The sequence below is a fragment of the Schistocerca nitens genome, chromosome 5 (assembly GCF_023898315.1).
Source record: "Schistocerca nitens isolate TAMUIC-IGC-003100 chromosome 5, iqSchNite1.1, whole genome shotgun sequence".
Lineage (NCBI taxonomy): Eukaryota > Metazoa > Arthropoda > Insecta > Orthoptera > Acrididae > Schistocerca > Schistocerca nitens.
In genome coordinates this window covers 414,200,126-414,216,675 of record NC_064618.1, presented here as the reverse complement: position 1 = coordinate 414,216,675, position 16,550 = coordinate 414,200,126, and the positions used below count along the sequence as shown (strand labels likewise).

The window sequence follows — 16,550 nt, the reverse complement described above, 5'->3', positions numbered from 1 at the left end:
AAGTTACTCTTGCGATTTTCATTGCCCCTGTTGCTGCCGTTTGGGCTAGGCCTGCTACTTTTTGTGCTACCAATGACAATTGTTTTGCTTCTCCACATTCTTTCTTTATTGTTAGTAATTCCCCACGAATTTCCCCTATATGCGAAATTATAGTCTGAGTGTCCTTACGCTGTTTCTCATCTTCTTCTTTCATTGATCGTAGGAAGCTCAGTATTGGGTTTACGTCATCTTTTTGATCCTCTTCAAACGTGGGAGATGTAACTCTGGACACCTGGGCGCTAGAGCTCTGACGTGGCCGAGCTAGCCCCTGTCTGCTCTCGTTCGTTTGATTATAAACTTCTGCTACCGTCTCGGCCTGTGTGCCTGTCTCTGTTTCATCCTCTACTTCACTATCATAATCACGGCCGCAACGCTGCTCTGAGATCGCGTCCAAATCACCTTCCTCATCAATGACCCTGTCGTCCTGTCTTGCTAAAAATGTGCCCATCTCAACTCCGAACCTATCCCCGTCAGTGACGTGCCCCTTATCCATTATAGTATCCACTTTTGTTTTAGCTTCGCTCACTAATAGTCGTGCCTTACTTCTCGTGATCATTCATGAGAAACAAAATTTATCTAAAATACACAGTAAAAATAATCTACTCCCTGTACTTTTACACATAGACATAAAATTTCAACAACGCTGTTCCAACGCTGTCATCACAAACGCAATTTGGTGGTACAGAAACCGCACACAAATCGGACAAAGTGCGATGTGGTACGGACACCACATCAACGAAACACAAAAACAATGAACACACAAAAATACATACACTGAAAACAAAAACTGTAATCATGCGCCGCTACTTAAAACTAAACGCGAAACTATCAGAAAAACAAGTTGGGTATTAATCATTAAAAAAAAGTAGGGAAAAAAAATTGAATGTTCCTACTCAGAATCCCGTTTGATTATCAGAGACTCACAGGAAAGATCCGAGGCTAAGGGTCGCCATTTTATGCGTGGTGCCGGGGCTAGCAGTGTATTTAACACTAAATTCTTGAATCTACATCTGTAAATGATGCTCTAAGCCCCCCTATTCTAACTCCGACTTTTGCTGTTGCACAAGGATGAAAAAAAATATACGCGCACTGACTGTAATCAGCCCTGCAAGTGGAGGAAAAGAGTTTGGCACCTGCAATAATTTAATTTGATAAATAAGTTAAATAAAGGAAAGTTTCATTAACCTAGTGAGGAATGATAGGTTTACTCTACCGATTAACAGAATGAAAGTTCTGTGCAAAATAACAATATGATTTATTACGACTAAACACAAAATACTAAACCAATACACATGACACATTTACAATACATTAAATTGGCTCGAATTGGAAACACAAACAAACGCTATAAAGGTGAAGTTGTCCCTAACTTAGATCGTGAGGTTTAAGACGAAGTGGTATGTGGAGCCAATTCTTTTCCACTCAAATCTCGAGAGAGACACACAGCTAACCCAACAGTAATTGCTGCTACTCAAGACAGAACAAAGTTAGAAAAGGATGAACAGGCGCGCTCTGCTGAGCTCTGATTATCACCTAGGAAAATCCCTATCTGCCGGTGCTGCGGACGTACATTACCAAACTGTCTTCTTATCTCCCAGAACACGATCTGGCGTACCGCAGGCGAGGGCTGGTTGCTTAGACGTCCTCGACCGAAAGGCGACTGCCGACTACCCAGAGCACCCGTACAGGCCGAACACCGAACATTCCCGCCCCCACGACAGTGGCCGTGGTTACGTTCCAATCAGCAACTCGAAAACCGGCGGAAATTCCACTCCATTGCCGGAGCACTACCATTCCACCAATGGAGATTCTTGGCGCCAATTTCTGTGCTGATTTTGCAGAAAGTGCGGGAATTTTCCCGCCACAACTGCGTGGGTACACAAGTCATTCCCACGCCTCGCTGGTAGCCCGCCAGAAAGTGTTTTCGCAAAGTTTCTCCGAAGTAACGGAACCTCTAGCCCAGCCGCTACTTCACACCCCAGCGGGCGTGTCTCTTGACAATGTCGGCGTCTGCAAAGCATTCACTCGACTGCCTCACACACGTCGGCTTAACTCTCTCCAGTTCCACAGAGCCCGCCTGTCACCGGACCACCCGGGTGACGAGAGACGCTGCGTGGGAAGTCCGCGTGTTAAGGAAAAGCAAACCTTCCACCGCATGCAACTAGAGAGGAGAATCGTAAGATAGAAATATGAGAGGGGGCTCATGCCACCTCTCAGTATTATGTCTCTTCCAAGTGGTTTGAACTTTTTTCAGTTGATGACACCTTGAATTACAATTCAGTTTATATGATTCACAGAAAAAAAACATAACATTATTCCAAATTAGAGAAATGTTTCAATTTTTTACCAGCAGGTAGTGCTCTGCTTGAGTTAATGTACTCTACAGTGGCGTAATATACCTCACTCATACTTCTACTTCTGGTATAGGAAAAGTAGTTCCCATCCATCCTCACGATATTTAACGATCAATCTTACACATTTCTCAGCTGTTCTTTAAAAGAAAATGGGCAGTACCCTTGATGCCACTATAGTCCCATGCATTGTTTGAAAATGAAACTCTTCCTGCATTTGAAAATATTCAGACAATTTTTATTTTGAGTTTCTCAATTTTTTGTACAGTTCTACAAACAGCACAATTGATTAATTACGTTATGTTCGAATTACTCGGTATTTTGATTGAATATACACACAGAAATGAGGCCATTGCAAGACATAGAAGCATTTATAATTGTCCATTCCCAGAAGAAAACATTCTGATTATGTGCCTCTTTCAGGTATTACAGTTGGTGACTATCAAAATATCTTGAATTAGAAATTTATCATCACATCAGGTTGCCAGCTGTTTTGAACCAAAAACTGTATTTTGCAAAGTATTGTCTAATCTTTCCTGAAAATGTACAGACAGTCGTTCAAGTGAAATCGGTTTACTCAGGGCATTGACAGACAATGATCTCATAAACAAAGAACTGAAAGCTCTGTGTTTTACTGAGGAAAAAATAACACAATAATACACACTGAAAACTATGATAATAGAAATGAAAAGATAAATAGGCTGCTACGGCGTGCAGAGGCTTTACAACTGCAAGAGATGACCCGTTACTTTGTGTAGCGAATTAATGTTTTATAAGAGGTTACAACGTTAGATATTTTTTTAATCACAACCTCTTTCAAATATCTCTGATGCCTACACATTTTCTGCAACGATCAGCTGTTTTATCCAATAAGCAAAAGGACTTTTAATGAAGGAATCGATTGATACGAAAATAAATTATTCACTAAGGTAGGTTTCTACTGTGCACACTGTCAGAGTCAAGATCTTTGGGATGAATGTATAGCTCACCTGGATTAGGACGAAGCAAATATTGTCTTTTTTTATTTTGTAAGGAATCACTCGAACACCAGCCTAAAGCAGTAGTTTCAAACTTTTCCTCTGACGGACTACTTTGACAGTTCTGGTACTCTGATGGAGCACCGTGTTTATTTCGAATATAAATATATGTTTTTAAAAATGAGAAAAACTTACATTATTCAGTAATCTCTTCAAATTTATATCACCGTTAATAACAGAAAAATCATAATAAAATTTTAAAAAGCAATCAGTACTGTCGAAATGTCGAAGAAAGAAAAGGCATGTTTTTAACAGATTTTCGTGGGGTACTTATTCACTTCCTGCGGAGCAGCAGTGTTCTGTATAACAGTTTAGAAAACCATGATCTAAAGCCGTTCATGAACAAACTGAAAATAGTAAATCACAGTTTGATGTACAGAAAGTGATTTCCTCCCGAAATGCACAAAAATATAAAGGAGGTTATCTTGCCGAGGACATCTAACACCCCCTGAAAAAAACAATGAAACAGTAGACTTGCTCATTATTTTGAAGCTACTGGAGCCAAAACGGATTCATTACCTGTAATTTAGGAACATTTGTGCCCTGTGTAATCGTTTCATATCTTAAACTTACAGATTCTGCCACTAGAGAACAGCATGAAATCACCAAAGAAATTCCGTGGAACATTTGGAGTGCTTAACGTTGCCATGGTTCTCGTCGTCACTCTGTTCATTGTAACCGGTTTCCTTGGTTACATGCAGTATGGGGAATGTGCAGAAGGAAGCATAACGCTTAGCCTGCCCAAGGAGGAAAAGTGAGTAATGTGGAAAAATGTCTGTCCACAAAAATCCATTCACCATTCCAGTAAATTCGTATTGTAATTCCTTTAAGTCAGATTACATGCAAGTACATATACTGAAATATGTCCTGAATTTAAAATGCCCTCTCATATATGAAGTAACGATATAATAACGCTATGTGAGTATAAATATTATAGACAATCATCAGTGAAGAATGGAGGTATCGTGCTTTTCACAAAGCAATTGGAATGATAAGACAGTTAACTGACTTCCATGATGCTGTTAAGTCCTGATAAGCACACTTACGACTTGTAAGCAACACAGCTTGCATGCAAGTTACGTAAAGTGGGTCTGTGTTTCCAATCTGTTTGCCTGGCCTTTCTGTTTAGAAATCTGAATATTCAAACACACAAAGCATTAATGTTATATATTGAGTGATAAAGTGGCAGCACCTTCTACAAATGTCAACCGTTCTGAAAGATTATGTATACAAAATAGGCGAAGTGTATTGCTCACTGTAGTGATTGAAATAGTATATGTGTATCACAATGAGACATAATAATTTGAAAATAATGGCAACGGGTCACTAATAACTTTTATGACCTTTGGGAAAATCAAGCACTGGAAAATCGGGGCTGGAATGACGACAGTATTATGAAAAGGATAGACTGCTGCTCACTATACAGAAGAGATGGTTAATGTGTTTTTCTCTACTTTAGAATAAGGCCTTTTGGCAGAAATCTAGATTCAGCACCTGCTCAAATCACTAATACGTAAGTCCTCTATGGCTGACAGTTGGTATATCAATTTAATAGCAGAAATTTCAGCACATAGCAATAGCTGGTGCAAACTAAAACATGTTAAGCGCTTACAACAACCAAAAACCCTGAATGAGCATATATCAGTCAAAAAATTTAAATCTCCAGGAATGTTTATTAATCAACAATAAAAGGATCCAACAACTAAGAATATTGATCATTTAATCACCATAAGCTCCTTGCACATTATTTGCTTTAATCAACAGCTGTACCGAACAGCTAGAGCATTAACAAATAATACACTCCTGGAAATTGAAATAAGAACACCGTGAATCATTGTCCCAGGAAGGGGAAACTTTATTGACACATTCCTGGGGTCAGATACATCACATGATCACACTGACAGAACCACAGGCACATAGACACAGGCAACAGAGCATGCACAATGTCGGCACTAGTACAGTGTATATCCACCTTTCGCAGCAATGCAGGCTGCTATTCTCCCATGGAGACGATCGTCGAGATGCTGGATGTAGTCCTGTGGAACGGCTTGCCATGCCATTTCCACCTGGCGCCTCAGTTGGACCAGCGTTCGTGCTGGACGTGCAGATCGCGTGAGACGACGCTTCATCCAGTCCCAAACATGCTCAATGGGGGACAGATCCGGAGATCTTGCTGGCCAGGGTAGTTGACTTACACCTTCTAGAGCACGTTGGGTGGCACGGGATACATGCGGACGTGCATTGTCCTGTTGGAACAGCAAGTTCCCTTGCCGGTCTAGGAATGGTAGAACGATGGGTTCGATGACGGTTTGGATGTACCGTGCACTATTCAGTGTCCCCTCGACGATCACCAGTGGTGTACGGCCAGTGTAGGAGATCGCTCCCCACACCATGATGCCGGGTGTTGGCCCTGTGTGCCTCGGTCGTATGCAGTCCTGATTGTGGCGCTCACCTGCACGGCGCCAAACACGCATACGACCATCATTGGCACCAAGGCAGAGGCGACTCTCATCGCTGAAGACGACACGTCTCCATTCGTCCCTCCATTCACGCCTGTCGCGACACCACTGGAGGCGGGCTGCACGATGTTGGGGCGTGAGCGGAAGACGGCCTAACGGTGTGCGGGACCGTAGCCCAGCTTCATGGAGACGGTTGCGAATGGTCCTCGCCGATACCCCAGGAGCAACAGTGTCCCTAATTTGCTGGGAAGTGGCGGTGCGGTCCCCTACGGCACTGCGTAGGATCCTACGGTCTTGGCGTGCATCCGTGCGTCGCTGCGGTCCGGTCCCAGGTCGACGGGCACGTGCACCTTCCGCCGACCACTGGCGACAACATCGATGTACTGTGGAGACCTCACGCCCCACGTGTTGAGCAATTCGGCGGTACGTCCACCCGGCCTCCCGCATGCCCACTATACGCCCTCGCTCAAAGTCCGTCAACTGCACATACGGTTCACGTCCACGCTGTCGCGGCATGCTACCAGTGTTAAAGACTGCGATGGAGCTCCGTATGCCACGGCAAACTGGCTGACACTGACGGCGGCGGTGCACAAATGCTGCGCAGCTAGCGCCATTCGACGGCCGACACCGCGGTTCCTGGTGTGTCCGCTGTGCCGTGCGTGTGATCATTACTTGTACAGCCCTCTCGCAGTGTCCGGAGCAAGTATGGTGGGTCTGACACACCGGTGTCAATGTGTTCTTTTTTCCATTTCCAGGAGTGTATGTTAGCAATAACCAACGGTGGACACCATTGTTTACTTAACACAGTAAATCGGATTAATTCAGAATATGGTTCAAATGGCTCTGAGCACTATGGGACTTAACATCTGCGGTCATCAGTCACCTAGAACTTAGAACTACTTAAACCTAACTAACCTAAGGACATCACACACATCTACGCCCGGGGCACGATTCGAACCTGCGACCGTAGCGGTCGCGCGGTTCCAGACTGAAGCACCTAGAACCGCTCGGCCACACCGGCCGGCCGGATTAATTCGCAACACAATGGTAACAACTTGCAAATTTAAGTATTGTGAAAAAGCACCTTATTCATTTGGTGTACTGCTTTCCATCAACTATGTGAGCACCAGAAAAATCACTCAAGCAAAAAAAGAAAAACCGAAACCACCTCACCGGAATTGTGGTCTGTGGTCATCACGTCGGTTTACTTCGACATCCAGGCTATATCTAGAACAGTTTGAGTGCTTACAAATAGTCAAAATTTCATTGGGTACTACTCCATTAGTGTAGTAATTTTATTCCGATGGATATCAGCATATTTACAGGTCCATCGAAAGGTGACCACATTCCACCTACTATCGACAATGATTTGTTCCGCAAGTTGCATCTGGAGCTGCTCCACGTTTACTCTCAGCAGGGAAGAGCGTTCACTCTCCAGATACATCACTCGCTCTCCGAGCCTCTGCGCTCAGTGTACCCACCCAAGGCGCCGGTCTCACTGCCTCCCCTAGCGCCAACGTGCTCGGGCTTTTAACTATCCATGCCAGAGTTCCTCCAGAAGTCAGAATCCCGAAACAATCGCGAGATGTCGAATAAAGATAGCTACATGCACTGAAGCAAAGTAAATTGTGTCACAGCTTATTATCAACTCAACGTAGAAACTATTCGCTAACGTTCTGAAATTACTGGAGCGGTCACCCTTCAGGATCAAGTTTTGGAAACGAGTAGGTGATGTAGTTGAGTTCAACGTGTACGATGTTGAGCTTACAATTAGGGAGTCCGCGAGGGTGACTGCCTTATTCCCGAATGCATTAGCTAAGCAGCGTTCTCAGGAAACACATTTATTGTTCGTGATCTTGCAACACGGATTGCTTTATCTGGCTCAGCAGAAGGTGCACTGAGGCGTACACCCATGCATGATGAGGAATGTGAACACAGCACTCTATGGGTTGCAGGCACTGCCCCAACAGCGATGTCGAGCAGATTGCCGGATCAGGAGTCTGCAGGCGCAAGGCTACAGCAGCTCACCAACAATGGGTGCGGCATGTCCAGAGCACTCGGATACGGACACGTGCTTAGGCATCTACTATAGTGCGCGTCATTTACGAGGGCGGCCGAGTTTAGGTTCGTTCTGCGCATCTGACGTCACAAAACAAAGTCAGCCAGTGAACAGAGAACGACGTTGCCAGAGCTCGACAGCAGTGCAGAGCACGGACGTCTTCAGTTTTAGAAACGTTCAGTCATAAATAAAGAAATTGAACAAAAGCAATGTCTTGATGGCAGACTTTCTTTTACAGAAAGTTTGGAAAAAGCATTCTTTATACCAATTGCTTCATATTCTATTAATTAATTAAACCAAACAAGCATTAAGCCTCCTAATTCAGGCGATAGCAAGGAAAGGTATTTGTATCATTCTCACGAACCACTTTTTTTGCAATAAAGAACAGCGGTAATTGTTTATTTCCTATTGTACTTCGACGAAACGTTAGTAATTCATAGTCATACCAGCACTGCTTGCTGGTATTTTGCGTGATATTTTAGAGTTCTCCAAGACTTCTGTTAAATGACGAGCTGCATTAGCGTAATGGATAAGATGTTTGTCTCAACGAACAAAATGCAAAAAAAGAAAAAAAAAGTTCAAACCTTCTTCAGTGCTTAACATTTTCTTTATTTAAAAACAATATCGAAGTGTCTTACTTCATGAATTTTATTCGTTTGAACGTAATTGTTTGAAGTTTCTAGTGCTTTGTCTCTTCATTATAATCTTAATAAGTTTTCGGTTTTTCTAATTTTGGGGCCAAATAGTTTTTGTGAAATCGAATGATAAGTGTGTCAAAGCAGTCGGAACACCACGTGTCTGCACAGGCGAGCAGTGCAGTGATGACAAAATCGCGCACAGCGCGGAATGCGGGGAGCACGTCTCTGTAGCAGCGAAAGGGTTAATGCCGCCATGGTGCCTTTACTTCATAAACTGCGCGCTCCCCCATAAACGTAAGTTTGCGAACTATACTATACTATGTCGTTGCTTCTCTTGGCGCGTGCGTCGTTTGCAACTGGCAACGCAGCAAACCCCCGCGTCTGGACGGGCACGCGCAGGCCGCCAAGATAAAAGAATTGAACTATAATACTAATAGTAGACCACGGACGGTAGGTGTCATGAAGGCAGAATCTCAGGCCCCACACAGCTTAAAGCCAGGGAAGCAGTTCTCAAGTGCCTCGCCCAATGGATTGAAGGCGGTGGCTTGCAGTAACTTGGTATGGCCCGTCACCAAAGGCCCAGCTTGTCCGCATCCTCTATCAGTCATGCAGGCGACCGAACAGCAGTGGCAGGTACTACCAGCAAAGTCCGCCACAGCCGATTGGCTGCAGCCACGGAGGGGGCAAAGTCTTCAGTTAGGCAGCCGGCACCACATCACGATTTATCAAGCAAGATACGTCAGCAGCCCCATTGATGTGTCTCAATTATTTATCGATTTTCCCTGCCTTCGCACTTTCCATGAGGGCCGTGATGTCGAGGAGTGACTGAGCTCAGATGTTACATGTTATTACTCCGCACTGTGTGGGTCGCAGAATGACGTAATGGGTGCTGTCATACTGAAACTTTTGCACTCCTCATTAACGTCTCGGTTTGGTGTGGCCATGCACAGCGAGCGGCGCCCGCGCTTCTGCAACAGTGGCACTCTATACATGCTTCAAATTCCGATTGTAACACATGGTATGAGCCAGACGTATCTCACTACCATTTGCGCCAGCCCGCCCGGTTAGCCGAGCGGTCTAACGCACGGCTTTCCAGAGAGGGAAGGAGCGCCTGGTCTCCGGCACGAATCCACCCGGCGGACTTGTGTCGAGGTCCGGTGACCCGGCCAGTCTGTGGATGGTTTTCCATCTGCCTCGGTGAATGCGGGCTGGTTCCCCTCATTCCGCCTCAGATACACTATGTCGGCGATTGCTGCGCAAACAAGTTCTCCACGTACGCGTACACCACCATTACTCTACCACGCAAACATAGGGGTTACACTCGTCTGGTGTGAGACGTTCCCTGGGGGGGGGGGGGGGGGTCCACTGGGGTCCGAACCGCACAATAACCCTGGGTTCGTTGTGGGGCGGCGGAGGGGTGAAGTGGACTGCGGTAGTCGTCGTGAGGTTGTGGACCATTGCGGCTGCGAAGGGGACTCAACCTCTCCGTCGTTTCTAGGTCCCCGGTTAACATACAACATACAACCATTTGTACCAAGCAATAACTTATAAAATTTATATGTGCACCGAGACGTTGGATCTGCTGAGCAACAACATTTCTCCCCTCTTCAATAAAATTGTCCCGAATTTTACTTTAATGTCACACTAGGACAATGCATTTCACATACATTAAATTTATGGTGGTTTATACTGAACAACCTCTGTTAATGTCTCAAGAGGGTCCGTTCCTTTTCCATGCCTTAAATCTAGGTTTAGCACTAATATGGTTGAGGTCTTCTCGTTCTACTTGCTAAATGTATCGCTACAATTGATTTTAGTTCTTCCCTTTCAGTTATGATGTCAAGCCATTCTACGGGCATTTGATGCAAAGGTAGTTCCTTGGGATTGGTAGCTTTTTACCTCAAGTGTAGTGTACAATTTGCTATAAGAAATATGGCTATGTTAATACAGAGGGGTCCAAAAAATGTATCCACTGTTTAAAAGTCGATCACTGGCAAACTAATTGACGGAGTTGTCTCATCTTTGGTAGTGTAATAGTTTGTAGTTCCGGAAATCGCCACACAAGCGTGTATTGCGTTGTTTTGTTTTGTCAGATGACAGTCTCCAGATAGTTAGTGTTTTGTTTTTAGTTGCACTAGTTACTTGAGTAAAGATGGCTGGCGCAAGGCTTACATTCGATGAAAAGAAGCCACCGACATGTTTAATGATTCGTCGCATTCCAGACAAATTTGAAGCCGAAGGCTGTGTTAAAGATGTACACAAACAACCATCTGGACGACCTGTAACAGTTACAAGTCCAGCTAACTCCCGTCGTGTGTTACAACAATTCACTCGCTCACAACAGAAGTCTGTGAGACAGTGCGCCCGTGAAACTGGAGTGAGTCGCTCAAGTGTTCGGCGAATTTTGAAGACAGCGAAGTGTAAGTGCTACATCCCACGATTGCTACACGCAATGAACGAGGACGACCCAGATCGTAGAATAGGGTACTGCGAGTGGTTTACTAACATTCTGCGCAACGATGAAGAGTTTGCAGAGATGATTGTGTGGTCTGATGACGCACAGTTCAAACTCAATGGTACATTAATGCGCCACAATTGCATCTACTGGGCCGCCGAAAATCCGAACGTCCATGTAGACAAAGCCGTGAATTTGTCAAGAGTAAATGTGTAGTGTGGGTTGTCTTACCGGGGCTTGATTGGGCCATTCTTCTTTGACGGCACAGTTACCGGCGAGGTGTACAATCAGAAGCTTCAAACATCCATTTTACCTGCCATCCGAGACTTGTATGGAGACGGAAGAGTTTACTTTCAACAAGATGGTGCCCCAGCCTACTACCAAAATCGTGTTAGGGCGTATCTCGACGAAAATCTACCAGGAAGATTGATAGGCCGTAGGGGTGCTGTGGAGTATCCACCACGTTCCCCAGACCTAACTCCTCTGGACTTTTACCTGTGGGGAACACTAAAGGACGTCGTTTATTGACAAAAGCCACGCACATTGAATGAACTTCGAGAAACCATCGTACATTCATGTGCAAATATCCAATTGAGCACGTTGCAGTCAGTACACTTTCACCAAAAATGGGACAACTCCGTCAATTAGTTTGCAAGCTATGGACTTTTAAACAGTGGTTACATTTTTTTGGATCCCTCTGTATATAAGGAACTATCAGCCTCGATTGCGGTAATGAATCCAACCTTCACCTAGGTTTCAGCCCAAATAATTAAGCCTTCTCCAGAAGATATACCTGATTCTATAACACGTCTAGACGGCATGGTCTAGAAATAAAACTAAAACAGCCTCAATAGGAGTGGTCAAATTTTAAAAATGCGGTACATAGGTACTAAGTCACCAGCAAGAGATGACGTCAGTCATTTAAAGCTCTTTTTGGGGACAAACAACCCCCCTTCCATAGTGTTTTTTTAAGCTTTCCTTCTGTTTTTAGTTTCCCCACTTCTTTGAATTTCGCTCCCATTGCTGCTGGTTTCCAGTTTAGTTTTTTTCTACCTTTTCCTAAGTCATAGACCGGGCGCTAATGACCGTAGCACTTTTGCGCCCTAAAACCATAACAAAAAAACCTACGTCTATTCAGGATCTTCTAGTTTTATTTATAGACCTTGTCCTCGTAGACATATTATAGAATCAGGTGTATCTTCTGAAGAAGGCTCAATTACTTGGGCTGAAACCTGGATAAATGTTGGTTTCACTACCACAATCGAGGCTGATAGTTTCTTATATACCAGATTATCACGATTGCTGACTGGGCTGCAATGTTGAAAGAAAGTACTGAAATGGCTATGTTAGTATGAAGGGCGTTCAACAATTAATCCACCAGTTTTTTTTTTTTTTTTGCTGGAAAGAGGTTTGTTTTATTCAGGATTCCAGTACATCATATTATTTCCCACTCTTTTGGATAAAAAACCCTATTTTTCAGAATAATTTCCGTTCAATCTAACAGTCTTACACCACCTTACTGGGAGGGCCTGTATGGCCGTATGATACTGGTCGACGTTCGAGCAAACGTCTTGCTGCCTCAATAACCTCCCCATCATTCACGAACTACTTCCCTCCGAGTGCATCCTTCATTCGGCCAGACAGATGGAAATCGGAAGGTGTGACATCCGGGCCGTAGGGCGCATGAGGAAAAACAGTCCAGTGAAGTTTGTGAGTTGCTCGCAGGTGCACAGACTTCTGTCAGCCCTTGCGTTGTCTTTGAGAAGTTCGTTTGAATTTTTGTGACAACCAACGCCTTGAAGTCGCTCCTTCAGTTTCCCTACAGTATCACTGTACACTTAGAATTTTTTCTTCGAAAGAAAAATGGCTCTGAGCACTATGGGACTTAACATCTGTGGTCATCAGTCCCGTAGAACTTAGGACTACTTAAACCTAACTAACCTAAGGACATCACACTCATCCATGCCCAAGGCAGGATTCGAACCTGCGACCGTAGCAGTCGCGCGGTTCCGGACTGAGCGCCTAGAACCGCTAGACCACCGCGGCCGGCTCTTCGAAAGAGAGATGGTGTGGATCCACTACGTGGATTGCCTTTTTGTTTCAGTGATGAACCCACGCTTCATCGTCTGCGACGATGTTCGGCAAAAATTGTGACGATCAGCCTTGTAACGTGTAAGCAATTCCACACAGACGGTCTTTCGTTGTTCTTCACGGTGTTCTGTTAGCCAGCGAGGAACCCAGCGGCCACACACCTTTCAATACCACCAACTGATGGATGAGAGTATCAGCAATACCAATAGAGACGTCCAATTGTACAGCGAAGCTTTTGCTTGTGATCCGTCGACCAGCTAGAATGAGAGTGTCCGCACGTTCTAAAACTGCAGGAGTCAGAGCCGTGTGCGGCCGACCGGCACTCTGGAGATCAGAGAGTCTTGCGCGACATTATTGCAACGATGACGGACTCCTCAACCAACAGTTTACCGTGCTTTTGTTCACTGCTATGTCTTCGTATACATTCTGTAAGCTCCTATGAATATCTACGATGCTCTGTTTTCTCGCCAAAACTCGTTGAGAGCTCTCCGCTTCGAACGCACCTCCGTCACAGAAGCCATTCTGAAGGCTACATGTAGTGCCGCCACCTGTCGGAACTTCATGAAACAATGTGAGTTGATGATGGAATATCCCATGGGATGACAACAAAATCCGCATTTTCTTCAACCGAACTTGACCGCGAAAAGGAAGTGTCGCATTACTTATTGAACGCCCTTCGTATTACCATTAAAGGCAGTAACACAGATCGTTGTAGCCACTTGATGCGTGCATTCTAGGCTGAGGCTGAAAGAGGTACAGACTGCGGTAAACCGAGTGCCTAAACATTGGGTGTGACGTAGCCGCTAAGTGCGAGCCTCGGATAGCTGTATATGGTGACTTGTCTACGGAAGACCGAAGAGACCAATTAGTGTTATCGTCTGTGGATTTTCGGTATTTACGAGCTTTTAAGCGTCTCCTAGAACAAAATTATGCGTGACGAGTAGAGCACGAAACTTTCCATATTGTGGCAACCAAACCACCACTGACTAAACAGTTGGATGATCAGTAACAAGAGTAAATGCAATGAATAAACTTTAGCAGATATTTACAGTCTGAATAGCTCCAGTTGCTGACAGTAAAGTAACAGCTACATAAAGTTTTATTTTTTGAGTGTTTTGATCAAAATAAGTATTCTATAACCTTTTTATCCGAACTGGAGTCTAACTAATTTTATTGGAGTATTTCCTTAGTGCAACATACTGTGAGGAGAGATTAGTGCTTAACGTGCCGTCGACAATGAGGTCATTACAGTCAGAGCAGAAACTCGCATTAGGTAAGGATGGTGAAGGAATCGGTCCTGTCCTTTCAAAGGAACCATTCCAGCATCTGCCTTACGCGATTTAGGGAAATCACGGTAACGTAAATCAGGATGGCCGGACGCAGATTGGAACCGTCGTTCTCCCGAATGCGAATCCTGTGTTCTAACCAATACGCTACCCCACTCGTTCACCATACTTTCATTAAGGAAGGATTTTTCAGCTGGGGAAACCTGAGAAGTCAGCAGTCTGAATAAAGACTTCAGGTTACTCTTTCAGGCTATTTTGAGTCTACTGCGGTAAGTAGTTTGTAGGCCATTGTTTCGTGGGTAGAATAAAAACTGGTGTTGGTTCTTCGGGTATATTTTCGTTTTGTTAAATGAAACGAGAACTATGAATCTCTTCGCAAACCCCCTACCCATGCAGTCAGCTGCCCTGTCGATAGAGTTCAAAAATGCAAGGCTTTTACGCACGTTTTGGCATATAAGACTTGAGCACCAGCCGAAATAGTGTGTTTACGGAGGTGTTTCGAACCCTGTTTCAGTATAACGATTACCCGTTCAACCTGATGGTATCAAGAGTCGGCCACCTTCGTCCGCAAAAAAACGCTAACAATCTCAGTGCCACTGTTTCATCTCATTTGTCATCTCATTATCAATATACAATGATTATGACTAAACTGTCAAGTAGGCAGAGCTCCTGCTTAATGAATAAATTAATCCCTCTAAAGCTCCTGCTTAATGAATAAATTAATCCCTGTGAAAGCGTGTGTAACTTCACATTATCAGAGTCTTAAAATGGGGGGATCTATGGCAAAATTTCAAGAGCATCGGGAAATACGCTGACGTTTGTGCTCCCTTAGCTTTCTCTGAAGTTGTGAAGCTTTCAGTGGCAATTGAACTGATTTAAATTAAATAACGTTTATGTAACAGATGCAGAAAACAACCACCACGAGATAATCATATTTTCTTTGATGGTGGTTCGTGATTCTCTTATCGCACCCGGTTCGTGCTTCCAAAATAAAATACATTTGTTTATTAAAGAGTGCTTTATGAAAATACTTGACCTTTTTCTCTATCACCATCGATTAAAATAGTATAGTGATGCCTGCGTCTGACGTATTGAAGATCGGCATCGTTATTGTTTGGAAACAAGTGGCCCACTAATTCTCAGCATAGCTTGCGCAAAAAGTACTGCAAGATGCTTTAAACGATCAGTAAGACAAATGAGTGAGTGAACACGGCATCAGTTTGGTCACTACATTTCCCAACAATTCGTTGTCGACTTCGCTGTTCCAGCCGTTGGATGCTATGAAAAATAGCTTGTGAATACACATGCATTTCAAAATTCGAGGAAAAGGGAAGCATTCTGTAAATTATAACAATAGAATATGCCACCCACGCAAGTTTAATACATACATACACCGGCAGACACTTACAGAATAATTCAATCCCGCTGCGCCGAAGACGTGAGACATAGAAGTAGCGTGCGCTGCACACACTACTTAATCTAACTTAAAATAACTTAGGCTAAGGACAACATACACACCCATGCCCGAGAGAGGACTCTAACCTCCGACAGGGGTAGGCGCGAACCGTGGCAAGGTGCAAAAAGGAAACCGGTTCGAATCCTGGTGGTGAAAGAGATTTTTAGTGTCAGTATTTGGCCGGTAGTGGGAGGAGAGGTGGTGACGTAAAGCTTATGATTATCAGACTTTGCGCCAATACCCTGGTTTACATACGAAACCTCTCCGCAGTGAGGACAAGTGACACTGTTGATGGTGATCCGTCCGGCGGATGGGTACGTTAAGCTCGTCGGCCCCTTGGTGCTCTCCGAGAGGAGTAGGCTATGTGCTGGCACCGGGTTTGACCCTCTCGCTTCTCTCACCAACACAACAGTACGTACACGCGTTGACCCACTACAGTCACCTACACTTAGCAGATAAACGTACCCACACAGACCTCATACTTCGCGAAGGAAAGGTGCGTGCGGGCGTGAAGGATAGGGATAACTTTTCCAATTAGGCGGCTGAACCTGCCCTTCGGGGTCTCCCAGCTATTCATGCCATACGACTTCACGTTCTTGCTTTTTACAGTATCGTTTTAAACGAAATTTGTGTATACGTAATTAAAGAAGGAATTTGCACATACGTACAAGGGCTAGGC

At 44.4% G+C, this 16,550-nt stretch overlaps 1 protein-coding gene across 2 annotated transcripts in view; it reads left to right on the top strand.

Moving 5' to 3' along the window:
* The window catches only part of LOC126259856 (proton-coupled amino acid transporter-like protein CG1139), a 100,437-nt gene that overhangs the window by 69,350 nt on the left and 14,537 nt on the right, over window positions 1-16,550 (top strand). For both annotated transcript variants that reach the window (XM_049956913.1, XM_049956912.1), the window contains one exon: window positions 4,003-4,181. In XM_049956913.1, coding sequence (XP_049812870.1) covers window positions 4,003-4,181 — 179 coding nt within the window. The remainder of the gene's footprint in view (window positions 1-4,002; window positions 4,182-16,550) is intronic.